Here is an 18,252-nt window from a genome sequence, read left to right on the forward strand (position 1 = left end):
GGGTAAACCAAGAGCAGAGAAAATCCTTTAGATACAAAAACCCGTTGCTGATTACACCGATTACATGTGCGAGAAAGCCCATAGAACAGAGGATAAACCTTTAGATACAGACCCCTTTCAGGCTCGACCTTGCACCGATACATGTGCGAGAAAGCCCCAAGAACAGAGAGATAATCCTTTAGATACAGACCCCGTTTGGCTGATTTAGCATCGATACATGTGCGAGAAAGCCCCAAGAACAGAGGGTGAAATCCTTTAGATACAGACCCCGTTTGGCTGACTTAGCACCGATACATGTGCGAGAAAGCCCCAAGAACAGAGAGATAAATCCTTTAGATACAGACCCGTTTGGCTGACTTAGCACCGATACATGTGCGAGAAAGCCCCAAGAACAGAGAGATAAATCCTTTAGATACAGACCCCTGTTCGGCTGACTTAGCACCGATACATGTGCGAGAAAGCCCCAAGAACAGAGAGATAAATCCTTTAGATACAGACCCCTGTTCGGCTGACTTAGCACCGATACATGTGCGAGAAAGCCCCAAGAACAGAGAGATAAAGCCTTTAGATACAGACCCGTATTCGGCTGACTTAGCACCAATACATGTGCGAGAAAGCCCCAAGAACAGAGAGATAAATCCTTTAGATACAGACCCCTGTTTGGCTGACTTAGCACCAATACATGTGCGAGAAAGCCCCAAGAACAGAGAGATAAATCCTTTAGATACAGACCCCTGAACGACTTACTTAGCATCGATACACGTGGTGTTAATGTGATGAAATAAAGATAGTGTCAGCTGTCATACACTTCAGTCATCATATCAACTAAAACAGAAATAAAATACAATTCAGTTAAGACTTTTATTTTCAATAAATACATGTACTCATTTTTAGACATGGACGGAAAACATGTGCATATGCAATACACATAGAATAAAACAAAACAGAATGTATCCACTGTTCACATATATTACAATATAATATTCATATCACAGATATATCACTGTTCACTTGTTAAACTTTATGAAGCTGATATTACAAATATAGATCAATAGGAAAACTCCAATTCTCAAAGAATCTGAACATTTGTATTCAGTGTAATGATAACTCAATGAATACATTTTTACTGAATAAGTTATAGCGGAGAAATTAATGGTCTGTTCAACCAAACACACAATGAGTCTTTTATTCTGCCGATCAAAGAGACTTCTATTCATCAATCATGATAAAGAATCTTTTAATTTAGAGAATCACAGTAAAAGCATCCTTCATAATAGTGAAAAGTCTTTTGTTCAATATATAAATGAGGAGAACTTTATTCAGCCATTCTAAGCAAACATTTTTCAGCCAATGTAGCATATTCAAATTTATCCTTTTACAAAATGCTTAAATAACTGCCTGAACGTTAGAACAAAGTCTACATTATGAAAGTGAAAATATTTCAGTAAGCTGAATATCACACTTGTGTCACTGTATGACAGCTCTGAATGAATGCTTAGAAATATTCTGCAAGTCTTGGGTCTTGTCTCAGGGTCTGTTCCAGCATCATGTACTTGTGAGGTGCCTGATCTTTGTGTCTGAAAATATGATAAATGATCATTGTTGGGCATTCTGATTAATCATCTGTAATTAAGATAATTAAACAGCATGTATCAAGTTTGCTTTTAGGATTTTTTAATAATCTGTCATAAACTTTGGTATTTGATAAAATTAGAAATTTTCACAAAAGAGTTATTTTAACTCACTTTTTATTCTTGAACGGTGTGTTTTTGTGAAAGTAAGTATTTGTGAAAGTGCTATTGTTCTTACAAATAGTCCTACATGTTTTACATTTTGTACCTGTACCTTGTAAATTTTCTAAAACACAAACCAATTCCCATTTCAAATAAAGTAAACTTTTAGCTTTGCAAAAAAATCTGATTTTACAGTATTCATAACATATTTCATTCAAAACAGTGAAAAATGCTTCTGTCTAGAAAATGCAGACAAAGGGATATCAGCAAATATTTTTTCAATAATACGTTTCATTGAAAGAGAAAGCAGTATCACCTTTCCTTCAAGTTAGCTCTAAAATCGACATTTAGCAAGATTAAGAGAAGTACTGAGACATTTGTTTGAGGCATGTAAATTCATTATGAAAGACGGGTATTGTTTTATTGGATTAAAACTTTAGGAGTGTCATATTTGATCAGATTTTTTTGTGTTTCAGCCACACAGGAATTAGATGACGACATAACTAGGATAAAAGACAAGATATGAAGTTGACAATATTAACAAAAGGCCACACTTATTGTCCATAGATAAAAATAATGATCTAATAAGCAATTCCCATGGCAATGTGAGAAAAACTATTGCCTTTTTTCTGAAATAAACTTTATAAAGATGTCCCATTAATAGAAATCCCTTAAGAATATCTTACATAGAAAAAAAAGATCCAGTCACTACTATTCAATTTACCCAAATTTACTTTTTATAATGATTAATATCTAAGTATACTAAGAACAACAAAAGGGCCAAGATGGCCCTAGGTAGCTCACCTGAGAAACACCATAACAGTGTTAACATTTTTGACCTAGTGATTTCATGGAAACAAATATTCTTACCAATTTTCATTAAGATTTGATCAAAAATGTGGTCTCTTAAGTGTAAAAAGTATTTTCTTCAATTTGACCTAGTGACCTAGTTTTTGAGCAAAGATGACCTACATTCGAACTTGATCTAGATTTGATCAAGGCAATCGTTGTGACCAAATTTCATGAACCTCAATTGAAAAATACAGCCTCTATCACACACAAAACATTTTTCTTTGATTTGTCCTAGCGACCTAGTTTTTGAACCCAGATGACCCATATTCAAATTTGACCTTAATTTCATCAAGGCTATCATTCTGACCAAATTTAATGAAAATCAATTGAAAAATAAAGTCTTTATTGCTTACACAAGGTTTTTCTTTGATTTGACCTACTGACCTAGTTTCTGACCACAGATGACCCATATTCTAGCTTGACATAGATTTCATCAAGGCAATCATTCTGACTAAATTTTATGAATTTCCAGTGTAAAATGCAGCCCCTATTGCATACACAAGGTTTTTCTTGAATTTGACCGGGTGACCTAGTTTTTGACCACAGATGACCCATATTCAAATTCAACCTAGATTTCATCAAGACAATCATTTTGATCAAATTTCATGAAGATCCGGTATAAAATGCAGCCCCTATTGCATACACAAGGTTTTTCTTTGATTTGATCTAGTGTCCTAGTTTTTGAACCCAGATGACCCATACTCAAACTTGGCTTAGATTTCATCAAGGCAATCATACTGACCAAAATTCATGAAGATCAATTGAAAAATACAGCCTCTATCGCATACACAATCATTCTGACTAAATTTTATGAATTTCCAGTGTAAAATGCAGCCCCTATTGCGTACACAAGGTTTTTCTTTGATTTGACCTAGTGACCTAGTTTTTGACCTCAGATGACCCATATTCAAACTTGGCCTAGATTTTATCAAGATAATAATTCTGACCAAAATTCATGAAGTTTAATTGAAAAATACAGCCTCTATTGCATACACAAGGTTTTGCTTTGATTTGACCTAGTGACCTAGTTTTTTAACCAAGATGACCCATTTTCGAACTTGGCTTAAATTTCATCAAGGAGACTATTCTGACAATATTTCATGAAGATCAGTTAAAATTTACAGCCTCTATCGCATACACAAGGTAAATGTTGACAGACGACCGACAGACGCCGGACGCCGGACATTGAGTGATCACAATAACTCACCTGAGCATTGCTCAGGTGAGCTAAAAATCAGTTGTTAAAAAAAGTGATTTCAGCTAGACTAAATTTTACAAATCCTTAATCTGATGAGGAAATGTATGCCACAGAGAGGCATCTAAATCAAAAGTAAATTTGTCCAGAGAAACAAGTAAGACAATTTGTCAATAATGTCTAGGGTGTTATGGGATTGAACATTAATTGGAAATAACAACATCAAGAACAACAACTGATATGTCTTCAGTATCCCTAAAATTGAATTATTCCCACATTAGAATATATGTAACAATAGCTGTTGATCATTTCCTCACCTGATTTATTCAAATCACATGATCAGTACGTGGTTCTATTAGGTTAGTGATTGACTTTTAGAAAATAAAAACATAACATGCCTACGGAAACATTTAAAACATTCTTCGACAAACTTTAGAGCTTACATGTTGTTAAAATCTTGTATCCAATCAAGGGCTCCAAATATTTGCAAAAAGAACAAGTTGTCCACCTACTTTGATGTTCAGAATTTATCTACTGTTACCAATACAGCAGTAAGCAATTCCAGAGTTACATACCTATTCAGTCTCAGTTCCAGGATATGTATCCTAAACATGGCCTGGCTACAATACTCTAGGTATGATTCCTCATCGTCCTTCAACATGGACACTTGATTCTGCTGGTACCACGCCTGCTTCTTCTGAAGTTTCTGTGTCTCCTGTAATAATAAAACAAAATGATTAAATCAAAATGGACACTTGATTCTGCTGGTACCATGTCTGCTTCTTCTGAAGTTTCTGTGTCTCCTGTAATAATAAAACAAAGATTAAATAAAAATGGACACTTGATTCTGCTGGTACCACGCCTGCTTCTTCTGAAGTGTCTGTGTCTCCTGTAATAATAAAACAAAATGATTAAATCAAAATGGACACTTGATTCTGCTGGTACCACGCCTGCTTCTTCTGAAGTGTCTGTGTCTCCTGTAATAATAAAACAAAATGATTAAATCAACATGAACACTTGATTCTGCTGGTACCACGCCTGCTTCTTCTGAAGTTTCTGTGTCTCCTGTAATAATAAAACAAAATGTTTAAATCAAAATGGACACTTGATTCTGGTGGTACCATGCCTGCTTCTTCAGTAGTTTCTGTGTCTCCTGTAATAGATGTTTAAATTAACATGGACAACTAATTTTGCTGGTACCAAGCCTGCATCTTATGCAGTTTCCGTGTCTCCTGCGATAACAAACCAACAGATACTTTATAAACTGTATCCACCAGTCTCCAAGTAACAGCAATGGGAATAAGAGCATATCATTCTCTTTTTTCCATCATACAGAGATCTTTAACTAGTCTTGGAGATAACAGACAATATGTTGTTTCACAATTGGTAATAGTAGGCTAAAATACTTGTATTTCTGTTGAGTTCATTTCCCTATAGGTAGTTTGATTAGGCTATAACTGGACAAATTCCTTAATACTAAAAGACTCTCTGTACTGGAATCATCAATATTTCAACAGCAATTTCATTAAATTGATATTTACTCTGAAGGTATATCCCTCTACATTCTTTCCTGGGGAAATCTATCTGTTGCCTATTCAGAAGAACTTCATGAATGTGCAATATATTGTAAATACTGTATTAATTCTACAACGTTTGAATCCACTTTACGGACAGAAAACATCTGAATCAAGTCTGATATTAACATCGAAGGACATAGAAAAAAATTAACTATTCTCTTAATTTTAACACAGTTGATAATCTACAAGCATTTTCTCCCTGCGGGTGCCATAATTTCATATAAAAAATTGAAAGGACAAACAAAACATTTCTAGAGAACACTTAACATAATTCATCACATAAATTGAACACATCTGTCACAGGAAGTGTTGCTCTGGGACTAGTTCAGTGTACTTCAGGAAACACTTATTTACTTGTACTTCTTTCAGATATATATGGATAGCTTTTCAGTATGTTTTGATTTTAAAGACACAAAAACAGTGAAACTACCAACAAGTTCCCAGTTTCTCTCTGAGATGACTATTATTCTTTTAACTAATACAAACTCTAATCACATTTGCTCAATTATAACAATGTTTAAAAGACCAGGCAAATGAAAAATGTTATTTCATTTTAAGATTTTAGTACTTTTTATTTAGAAGTAAATTCAGAAGAAAATAAAAGTAGGTCTGTGCTAAGCATGTTAAGTTGAACTTACCTTTTCAAACCTCGCCTGTATAAGGTTGGCTTTGTCAATAAGTCTTTGTTTCAGGTCAGCTAGACAATCTTCCTTCAGTTTATAAGCCTGTTGTCTCGTAATCTTATCTGGGTCTCCAATCTGAGCAAGGAATGGCGCAAGGTAATCAATCTCCATTTCCTGTTTACGCATCTTCTCCTCAAGTTGCTGTCTCTCCTGGAAATATCAGAGCAGCTTAAAATAGATCAATGCTCCTGTGATAGATCTTAGTGGCAGATCAGTAGTACTTGAGATATTCAGGAGTCCTTGTGATAGATCAGCAGTACCTAAATTGAATAGTACTACTTCAGGTGAATCTGTGTACTTGAGATAGATTAGCAGTTCTTGAGATTAATAAGCAATAAGCAGTATTTGAGACTGATCAAGCAGTGCTTGAGATAGTACCTGAGATAAATCAGTAGTACTTCAGATAGGTCAGCAGAACTGGAGTTTAATCAGCAGTAATTGAGACAGGTCAACAATACTTGAGATAGATCAGCAGCATGTAAGATAAACCACAGGTACTTGAGATAATCAGCAGCAATTTAGATAATCAGCAGTACTTGAGATAGATCAGCAGTATGTAAGATAGATCAGCATGTAAGATAGACCTGTAGAACTTGAGATAATTAGCAGTACTTGAGATAGATCGTCAGTATGTAAGATGGAACAGTAGTACTTGAGATAATCAGCAGTACTTGAGATAGATCAGCAGTTGAGTTAATCAGCAGTACTTGAAATAGATCAGCAGTATGTAAGACAGACCAGTAGTACTTGAGATAATCAGCAGAACTTGAGATAGATCAGCAGTATGTAAGATAGACCAGTAGTACTTGAGATAATCAGCAGTATGTAAGATAGACCAGTAGTACTTGAGATAATCAGCAGTATGTAAGATAGACCAGTAGTACTTGAGATAATCAGCAGTACTTGAGATAGATCAGCAGTATGTAAGATAGACCAGTAGTACTTGAGATAATCAGCAGTACTTGAGATAGATCAGCAGTATGTAAGATAGACAGTAGTACTGTGATAATCAGCAGTATTAGATAGACACAGTGGTAAATAATGAATGGGTAATCAACAGAACTTGAGATAGATCAGCAGTACATAAGATAGACCAGTAGTACTTGAGAAAATCAGCAGTATTTGAGATGGATCAGCAGTATGTAAGTTAGACCAGTAGTACCTGTGATAATCAGCAGTACCTGAGATAGATCAGCAGTAGGTAAGATAGACCAGTAGAACATGAGGTAATCAGCAGTACTTGAGATAGATCAGCAGTATGTAAAATAGACTAGTAGTACTTGAGATAATCAGCAGTACTTAAGATAGATCAGCAGTATGTAAGATAGACCAGTAGTACTTGAGATAATCAGCAGTACTTGAGATAGATCAGCAGTATGTAAGATAGACCAGTAGTACTTGAGATAATCAGCAGTACTTGAGATAGATCAGCAGTATGTAAGATAGACCAGTAGTACTTGAGATAATCAGCAGTATGTAAGATAGACCAGTAGTACTTGAGATAATCAGCAGTACTTGAGATAGATCAGCAATAGGTAAGATAGACTGGTAGTACTTGAGGTAATCAGCAGTACTTGAGATAGATCAGCAGTATGTAAGACAGACCAGTAGTACTTGAGATAGAGCATCTTTGTGACTGCAAAAGAGTCTGATATAGTATAGACTAATTCATTTTATTAAAAAAAACCAACAACTTTAAGCAACTAATATTAACTCTTTCTGGCCATTCTGCTGCCTGGATTTCGAACAGTATCTGCACCTTCTGAGGTAATGATTAAATACTGTTCAAAAGAGACAGAAGCCATTTTTCTTAAAACCCATGTTGGTCTAACTTGCAATAAACCTTCCCTGAGAAACTATTACCATACTTTCCAACCAGTGTATAATTACAACTCAGTTAAAATACTTTCTATGAAGTCTGCACATTGACCTTTATACAATTTAAATTCTTGACTTCCCGAAACAGTTTTAAAAGCTTACGTCCAATATGGTGCAGTGCCTAGCATGATATCAAGCTATCTTTTTATCTTTCTCACGAAAAACAAAGCAGAGATTTATGATTATTTCATTAAAACAAGAGCACCGCCTTGCGGGTGCTGACGCTCATCTGATTTTTTTTGTGTAATAGAAATATTGTCCTACCCATGATTTTCTAAGTCTAAAAAGGGCCATCATTCTTGCAAAAAGCAGGATAGAGTTATGTTTCTTGATGTTCAGTGTCCACTTATTTAAGTTTTAAAGCAATAGCTTTGATAGATTATGAGAAAAGTTGACTTAAACATAATACTCAACCAAGAAAATGATTTTCTAAGTCCAAGAGGGGCAATAATTATTGCAAAAAGCAGGATGGAGTTATGTTGCTTGCTGTACAGGGTCAGCTTATGATGGTCAACAAGTGTTGCAAGTTTCAAAGCAATAGCTTTGATAGTTTAAGAGAAAAAATTGACCTAAACATAAAACTTAACCAAGAAATCTGATATTTTCTAAGTCCAAAAGGGGCCATAAATCTTGCAAAAAGCAGGATGGAGTTATGTTTCTTGCTGTACAGGGTCAACTTATGATGGTGAACAAGTGTTGCAAGTTTTAAAGCAATAGCTTTGATAGTTTAGGATAAAAGCTGACCTAAACATAAAACTTAACCAAGAAAACTGATTTTCTAAGTCCAAAAGGGGCAATAAATCTTGCAAAAAGCAAGATGGAGTTATGTTTCTTGATGTACAGGGTCTGCTTATGATGGTGAACAAGTATTCCAAGTTTCAAAGCAATAGCTTTGATAGTTTAGGAGAAAAGTTGACCTAAACATAAAACTTAACCAAGAAATCTGATATTTTCTAAGTACAAAAGGGGCCTTAAATCTTGCAAAAAGCAAGATGGAGTTATGTTTCTTGCTATACAGGGTCAGCTTATGATGGTGAACAAGTATTCCAAGTTTCAAAGCAATAGCTTTGATAGTTTAGGAGAAAAGCTGACCTAAACATAAAACTTAACCAGGCAACGCCGACGCAGACGCCGACGCCGACGCCGACAACCGCTCAAGAGATGACAATAACTCATCATTTTTTTTTCAAAAAATCAGATGAGCTAATAATTGCAGAAAGAGAATAAAGTGATCTACAACTGTGTTACAATTGTCAATACTTAAACGAACTGATGGTTTTCTCCTAGGCAATACAAGATTGCACCATAGCCATAGTCATTGTATTCATGGTATTTTTGCTAAAATATGTATAATACATGTCAGAAAAGTAAACTGCATCTGTTATATTTATCCCTAATCACAGAGATGTAACTGGATACAAAACAATTTTCACTTTTCATGTTCGTGCTATTCTCAATAATATTTGGTTACATTGAAAATAGTATTTTTAATAGGGGAATTTATCATTAGCTTTTGGTGATAAAACACATTCTTTCTAAACATAATGCATAAAGGAATCTTTGTAAAATAAACTGGACTTGTGATTTTTTTTCAATTTCTGTTTTTCATATTTTGTATACATGACAAAAATGTTTTAAAGATGCATCTCATTAATTTACTTGATACTGTTTTTCATTAAGAACAGTGGACAAATAAATACAGTACATCTATGGCCTTATAAAAACTATCGCAGAAGGTTAAGTAATTTCCCGTTATACAGATCTAGGATAACTTGACAGTACAGAACAAATTCCCCAAATTTAGTGCTTTAATGACACTTATTAAATGCAGCTTCTACAACCATAATTGAGCCGTGTCATGAGAAAACCAACATAGTGGGTTTGCGACCAGCATGGATCCAGACCAGCCTGCGCATCCGCGCAGTCTGGTCAGGATCCATGCTGTTCGCTTTCAAAGCCTATTGCAATTAAAGAAACCTTTAGCGAACAGCATGGATCCTGACCAGACTGGGCGGATGCGCAGGCTGGTCTGGATCCATGCTGGTCGCAAAGCCACTATGTTGGTTTTCTCATGGCGCGGCTCAGTTACATTTTCAAATTAGATTTATAACTTCTTTGACTTTTCCAAAATATACTGTTAACCTTTATCATGCTGGACACGACTGATTCTGCCTTTGGGACAAGTGCAGTCTGATCATGATCTGCACTGTTCGCCATTCAGTCAGTATCTTTTTTGGTATGCACCCCTTTTCACAGTTAATGGTGCTGTTCAAACTGAAAGATGGGCAAGTTCATTATATAAATTTAGCAGGGTAAGGGTTAATCATCTACTAATGGCATCTATATGCATGTAACAGTCTTATATGATGTTATCCATCATTGATTATTCAAATGAATCTATTATGAATATCAAATTAGATTAGCCTCATTGGTTAGAATATGCAAATTCTGGTATAGAAATAAGGAAGGCTAAAGACTTTCATGCTGAAACAGTTAAATTTTAGTCAATGGAACGGTGATTTTTGAAATTCATTTGCTAACACTGTGGCTTTTTTTTATTAATTGCAATGGTGATTTTCAACAGAAATCATATGTCTTTCTATGACAGTTATTCTTTTTGCAATCACCTATGTAACTCTGTTATTTTATTGTTTCTGAGCAGAATTTAAAATTTTCTAGTATTTCAAATTCTCTAATTATAAGCTTGCACTGACACACAATGTATTCATCATCTGGACTTTTCTAACTGATCAATGCTTGTCTATTGCTAGTATTTTAGTAGGCTATTAAAAGAAAATTATAAGTCCCATTTTCAACACACATTCTTGAAGACTTCAACACAATCCTACACATTACTGGTACACATATCTTCATAAAATATGTTTTAAAAAATTTAAGGAGATATTTATTAGTTTTAAATTACAATGTGAATTCCCTCTGACTTACAGGTAGTCATTCAAAATCAAAAAAGCAGACTCTCTTTAATTTACAAAAATAGTCTCTTTTTTTCAAAAACTCCTCCCCCACACATGAAATGAGACAACCCTTTACCCACTTGCATGTTCATATACACTATTGTGACATTTATTTTTAGAAATACAATAAAAGAAGGATGGTAAAAAAATGTTTCTACTGTGATTTTGCCTTTTGATAAGTTCACATAGCTGGAAGTCATACTTAAAATACATTTCAACATTTTCACATGAAATACAAAACTTTATTTATGTCAAATGACATTTTCAAAGCACAGAGCATGGGTTTATTGGAAAATAACTAAATGCATTAATGTAAAGTGTAAAACTTGAGGAAATATTCCTTTTTTTACATTTGTTAGTCTAAAATTGTTTTTTCTATTATGATCACTGCTGGGAATAATGACAGAAAAAAACCTAAAAGCAACCATACTGTTTCTCTCTGAATTACTCTCTCATATAGCATTTTTATTATCATTCTAAGCAGTTAAAAATATAGAGTTACATACCAGTTCACGTCTATGTTTCTTTGCTTTCTCATTTCTTTCTGTGTCATACACGGAAATATCAAGCTCTTGAGTTGCCTCCTCCTGGGTACGGTCATTGAGAATCTCACGAACTTCTTCCTCAGAGTCACGCACAGCTTCGATACTCTTTGTCTCTTGTTCCAGCAAGTAAAGTAACATCTCGTACAGCTCCACTTGTTTGTTAGTGGGCAGGGAAGAACCAACCTAGAAACATATAAATAAATTACCTAAAAAATTGCCATGCTAAATTCTATAATGAACTTGTCCATCTTCCAATTTGGACAGTACCATTAACTGTTAAAAGGGGTGCTTACCAAACAGATACTGTCTGAAAAGTGAATAGTGCAGATCATGATCAGACTACACAAATGTACAGGCTGATCATGATCTACACTGGTCGCAAAGGCAAAAGCAGTCCTGTCCAGCATGGTAAGGGTTAAGTATAAACTGTACCTTACTGCAAATAATTCAGTTGTTACTCAAAGTTAGTAATAAAAAGCTCAAAGTAAAATACAACTAATCAAGGTCTCTGAAAATCACTGAACTGAAACATACCGACAATATGAACAATGAAACTTGGCACTGACCACTCTCTACTTTGATTACATTGAAAAACTAGTGTTAACTTTTATAGTACTTTTGCCAAGATTGTACCCTAAGGGAAGTAATAAGAACTGGCTTCTTTTTGTGCTTGAAGAGTTACTTTTCTTATTTTTAAAAACATCGACATGGATATATACTGCTTAGTCATAGCAGCATTTTTTATCATGTCAGAAATACAAAATTTGCAGCAAATTAATTTACGTAGAAACTGACATAAAATACTGTATTAAAAAATAGAAAAACAGGAAGTTAAAGGTCATCTGATGATGGTGGTAGAGATATGCTTCTATATACAGAATTAATACACCTCAAAGTTGTATTCCACAGAAACTAAAGTAGAGAAACACACTATACAGTTTATTACAAACCTGGAAAGTTTGATGCATATCTGGAGAAAAGGTCAAGGTTGCTCCTTTTTCATCCCAGTTGTGTGGTTTGAGGAATTCTCGTGTTGATGATGCGATACGTTTATCCTCAGTATGGTACGTGATCTGTATCTTGTCCTCGGAGCACAGGAACACACACTCCAGGATGTCCTCATTCGCTAGCTTGTTCTTGTTGCGATGAAATTTCAGTATCATTTTCTACAAAGAAAAACAAGAAGTTTTAAATTTCTTTGTTTTGTAAAATTTCTTACCAACTCATCACTAAATTAAACCAAGATAATAAAATTATTACATATATAGAATCATTTGGTGAAAAATAAGTGAATCTTTTTTATTACAGTTTGAAGTAGCTAGTGAATGTATCATTTATCAAGAAATCAACGAAATCATGATGAGGATATTTTGTCAACTGTTTAAAAGAAGTCAAAAGAGTTAAATTATCAATATTCATATAGGTAAGAATTTGAGACAACTGACACGAATACAAGGCAGGAACATTTGCAAATATAAAAACGTGTTGAATATTATCTATTTTTGCAGACCAGACAGTATTTTCTTGAAATTTCGCCAGAGTTGGAAAATCTGGGTCTAGGATGACTCATGTGCTGTAGGTGTGGCTGGAAATTTCCAGCTCTAGGGCAACTGTTTTTACAGTAACTTGGTAAATCTTATTACTGCCCAAACATTTACCATTAAACCAGATATTTCTGTATGCACCTTAAACCCGGGAAAGATTCATATAATCTTTAGACACACTTACAAGTATAGGTCTATGAGTTTGTGAAGAGGAACCATCTTGTGGACCAAACTTCTTAGGTTTCTTTCCAAAATCAATATGTTTGTAATACAAGAAATCATCCCTGTTGTGAAAATGTTCCGTCATTTCTGCAGGAGTCTCAATACGTTTGACAAGACCGTCTACTCTAGCTTCATCATAGAATAACATAGTCCTCTCATTCTCAGGTCCAGGACTTCCAGCCTTATACTGATGTTCTGCACAAATAAAATAGGAAGACTTATGCATAGCTAAATCTAACATGTACTTAAAATTATCAAAATTTTAGTGCTTACAACTACTCTTCACTTTAAGTTAAGTATGGTTTTTCAAACTGAAATTAATTTTCGTCAATTTATTATTGCAAGCACAGCATTTCTTATCCTATTTTGGGAATGGATCAAGTGCCAGTCAGATAAAAAATATGAGTCCCCGAAAACATTATAAAGTGAGTAAAAATCAGTTGTAAATGACAAGAAATTTTGGAAAAACAACTCATGAAAACATACAATTTGGGAATTAAAGTAGTTTTTTGCAGTTGGAAACAGGTTCTTTACAGGACCTGTCCAAAGAAGAAAAGAAATTGAAAATATTATAAAGCTAGAATATATGTGAGCCATGCCATGACAAAACCAACATAGTGGGTGTGCGACCAGCATGGATCCAGACCAGCCTGCGCATCCGTGCAGTCTGGTCAGGCTCCATGCTGTTCGCTTTTAAAGCCTATTGGAATTGGAGAAACTGTTAGCAAACAGCATGGATCCTGACCAGACTGCGCGGATGCGCAGGCTGGTCTGGATCCATGCTGGTCGCAAAGCCACTATGTTGGTTTTCCCATGGCACGGCTCATGTACTAATAACATAATTTTTAAAAGTAAAGATCTGCCACTACAGAAAACATTTAAAATGTAAATGTAATCGTGTATACTGAAAACTGTGAGTACAAGTACCTTTAACACATTTAGCTCTGCCGGGTTGGAAGTATTCTGTTATCCATGTTGTCTGGTGGTTATGTACTCTGTTGTATAACTTATCCTCACGGTGAGCAAAATACTCACGTGTCATTACCAAATCTGTCACTGAAGTAAAATAAACAATTTCTGAATAGACCATGGCTTTTCACATTCATTAGCAAAATTTACCAAATATTTCTAGTGTTACAATGATAGGCAATCAAAGTTACCTGCTTTGTTATTAGTAGGAAATGATGCCACACCAATTTGTCTGTTTGACCATTCTGGTTCAAGCTAAAATGTTATACAATTACTGTATATATTTCCTCTTTACCCTTGAGAAAAGGAACCGAAACAACTAAAAACTTAAACCCTCATTTTGATACACCCCCAATATTCAAGGGAGACTAATTCTTGTGGATTTTTTTGTGGTTTTCCTGGTTGGGTCAATCCACAAAAATATATACCAGTGAACAAATATAATTCCAACTCATTTTAGGTTCAGAAAATAAAATCCAGAAATTTATCTCCCCAAGAAATAGACATTTTGGCCCAATCCATGAAATTTCATGCCACAAATAATTTCACAGTATTTCATTCTGATTTATCAAAATTACAATTTGGTCATGATTAACCCTTACCCTGCTAAATTTATATAATGAACTTCATCTTTCAATTTGGACAATACTGTTAACTTTTAAAAGGAGTGCTTACCAAAAAGATACTAACTGAACGGCGAAAAAAGCAGATCTTGATCAGACTGCATGGATGTGCAGACTGATCATGATCTACACTAGTCGCAAAGGCAGAATCAATCATGTGCAGCATGATAAGGGATAAGGACAATTAGTATATAATTAGATGTTTTATTTGGTGGTTTGAAATATAATCTCTTCCTAGCATAGAAACGTGATGTGTATCATATAATAATGTATATTATAATCAAATAAATACTCATAAAAAAAACTTACATTCTCTGTCTGAGTACACTGACAGTCTGGAAACAAGTCCATCTTTCATGAGATAGTGGGCAAATTTCTCAAGTTTAGCTCTCTTGTATAATTTGTTCTTCTTTCCCTGTGGGCACCGCATTTCAAAATCTGAAGAAAAAAAAAAATCAGTTGTCACTGATTTGAAGAAACATTATTAACTGCCATTTTCATGAGAGAAAAAATTCTTATACAGTATTTCTATCTTTTAACTGTAACATAGCTGCAAAGCTTTGCCTTCATTCTGCTGATTTCTATAATTTTCTTTAACACCAAGTTTTTCATCCAACCATGCTATCATTTCTTGATCTTTAATCTACAGTAAACTGACTGGATTATCTCCTGCAAGGTTTCATCTATTTTTTTGTCACTTTGGGAAAAGGTCGGATATAGACTAAATTGGGAAGAATCGTGGCAGAGGCCTGTACTTATTATAAAATTGCAAGCAAGCAATCATTAATATCTGCAAAGTTTAAATTTCTTTTGCATGTACAAGTCAATAAAATACCAAACCACTAGACAATTTGACCAGTTTTCTTTGACTTTTTGCGAATCTTTGCTTGAAAATTGGGAATAATTGTCATTTTTTGAATTGGGAAATTAGGTCCTTTTACCAATACTTTATAAAGAAGGAAATAAATTGCTGGGATTGGGCACATGAGTACCGATGACTTTCTGTAAATCAGCTGGATGGCTTTCTCATATGGAAGAGTTCTATATCCCTTGTTGGGTGTTAGACCCAACTGATTTGACAACAAGTGACTTTAACCACTCTGCCATAGGGATACCACAAGTTGTACTGTATTCAAAAAAATTGCATAAAGTTGAGAAAGAATGCAGTACTTAGTACATATTACTTTAACACATATCAACTAAAGAAAAGAAGCAATTCTTGTACCAAAGTCAGAATAGTGTGTGTGTTTCTTTTCTTGAGCTCACACAAAAATGGTATCACACTACAATAAGGATTTGTACATAAAGAAAAAATCTCTCTACCTTTCTTTGATATTCTGATGGGTTCTACCCAGGTGGGTGGAAGATCCAGCTGTTTTTCCAGGTCCTCTTGTGCTTCCTAGTAAAGACAGGAGTACAATATTACTCTCTTATTGTAGACTGAATAATAATCAAGACGGTTTTATTTTTGCTAATATTCAATGCAAATAATGCCACTGTCAAATTCATCAATATCAACCTTTAGCCTGCTGGCGGTAAATGTTGCCTTTGCAACCAGTGTAGACCAAGATAAGCATGCACATCCATGCAGGCTGATCATGGTCTGCACTGTTCAGTCAGTAAATTTACAGTGAACACCCCTTTGAATTATAAGTGGTACTGCCAAAACTGAATGATGGACCAGTCCATTTTAGAAATTTAGCAGGGTAAAGGTTAATCTGCATAATGTCCTAAAACACGAATATTTGTATTTGTGACTCTTAGCAATGCAAATGAGACTGCTAACCCATAAATCACTAAATAAACCCAACATGAAATTCACACAATCTACTGCATAATTGTTCAATCACTGATATGACCAGAAAGAATAAAACTAAGAAATAGCTTGGCTGTAATTACTTAACAATAAAAAAATTGTTGAGAAAAAAATCTACAAAATTTCTTGACAAGAAATTTATAAAACTAGTTACAGTTTCTCTAAACATTTGAACAGCACATTAGTAAGAAACAAGTGCTATATACAGAACTGCTGAAACAAACAAATCTCTGATTATCAAACCACGGCAAACTCTGTTTTTCACAAAAAAGTAACTCATGTACATATACTAAGGAACAATTTCAATCTAAACAAGGAATTGGTAAAACTGAATGATGCTCCCCGACGCAAGTGCTTGTCCCAATATGGGGAATAACATATTAGAAAAACCTAAAAAAAAATGGCCTCTATCATTTTGTGAAATTTCAATGAAAAGCCATTAATAATTTTCAAGTAATGATTCTTTGATACTGCACTTTGTCTTAATGGCCTCTATGACTATGTGAAGTTTCAATCAAATGCCATTAATACTTTTCAAGTTATACTCCGGACAAAAGTGTGATGCACAGACAGATAGATGGATAAAGCGGCAACTATATGCTCTCCCTTTGGGGAGCATAATAAAAAACACAGATTTTAAATGATAATCAGCTAAAACTTGTGCTGAGTGTGAACACACCTCACTTCTCAAAAAACGCTTGGCTGGTAAGCTTGTGTCAATATGATTTAAGCTTGTGGATGCACACTGCAACAGTTTAAGTGTAACTGGGCAAGGAATTATGTTTAAGTGTTGTTCACTTCATGAAGCTTTTGGACATGAGCAATATGTAACACCATAAGTATGTAGATATATGTGTTGATCTAGTCCATCAAAAATGCTCTACTATTGATCAGGACATTACATTTTAGTAGTTCATGCAGACAAGAAAATGAATTTATGGTTTCTTCATCAGTCTATACTGAATTGTGTTGATGAAACTTACTGGAGTACCCCTTTCTACTTAACTAACAAAGCATTAAATAAGCAGGTGAGAAAGGGTAAAGTCTTTGCTAGCATGGAACAGGCTTTGGATGGGAATATCTGTGACACCCCTACTTTAACATCACACATTTAAAACAGGTAGGGCAGTGAGGGGTATAAATGTAAGCATGTATCAATGCAGCATGATGTATGAAATCTTCAAAAATACTTAAGTATAGTAATACAAGACTGCAATTTCACTTTTAACATTTAAGACACCATTTGTTGAGTTTTTGACACCACTAAGAACTTGCAGTATCATCTGTGTATGGTAACAGAATTGTAGAAACATAAAGTACATTTTAACTGATAAATGTAGTAAGTATTAAGGCAATTTTTCTCTTATTACTGGACCTTAAAAAGTAGTTATCCAAAAAAAAAATGTTTTGTTGCAAAATTTAAAAAAAAATATAATGTACAATCCACAACCACTGATGAAGAACTGTACTCCAAATTTACCCAATAATGTGAACAGCAAAACACTTAAATCATAACAATCTATAAGCTCAAATACTCCTAAGGAATGACAAAAAAATGAAATTACAAATACCTATTTTTCAATGCTTTTCGCTTGAATTAATGCTCTTTTTATACAGCTAACAGCTGTTCAATACCAGTA

General features: G+C 34.4%; 1 protein-coding gene across 2 annotated transcripts in view; it reads right to left on the reverse strand.

Moving 5' to 3' along the window:
- Positions 1–847: 847 nt before the first annotated feature.
- LOC123544880 (dynein regulatory complex subunit 7-like) overlaps positions 848–18,252 on the reverse strand; it is a 30,261-nt gene continuing 12,856 nt past the window's right edge. For both annotated transcript variants that reach the window (XM_045330973.2, XM_053540929.1), the window contains 9 exons: positions 16,120–16,195; positions 15,106–15,234; positions 14,132–14,260; positions 13,167–13,399; positions 12,389–12,604; positions 11,400–11,621; positions 5,996–6,190; positions 4,356–4,495; positions 848–1,577 (listed from right to left, as the gene is read on the reverse strand). In XM_045330973.2, coding sequence (XP_045186908.2) covers positions 1,496–1,577; positions 4,356–4,495; positions 5,996–6,190; positions 11,400–11,621; positions 12,389–12,604; positions 13,167–13,399; positions 14,132–14,260; positions 15,106–15,234; positions 16,120–16,195 — 1,422 coding nt within the window. In that variant the 3' untranslated portion in view covers positions 848–1,495. The remainder of the gene's footprint in view (positions 1,578–4,355; positions 4,496–5,995; positions 6,191–11,399; positions 11,622–12,388; positions 12,605–13,166; positions 13,400–14,131; positions 14,261–15,105; positions 15,235–16,119; positions 16,196–18,252) is intronic.

This window comes from Mercenaria mercenaria, chromosome 1 (assembly GCF_021730395.1).
Source record: "Mercenaria mercenaria strain notata chromosome 1, MADL_Memer_1, whole genome shotgun sequence".
Taxonomy (NCBI): Eukaryota; Metazoa; Mollusca; class Bivalvia; order Venerida; family Veneridae; genus Mercenaria; species Mercenaria mercenaria.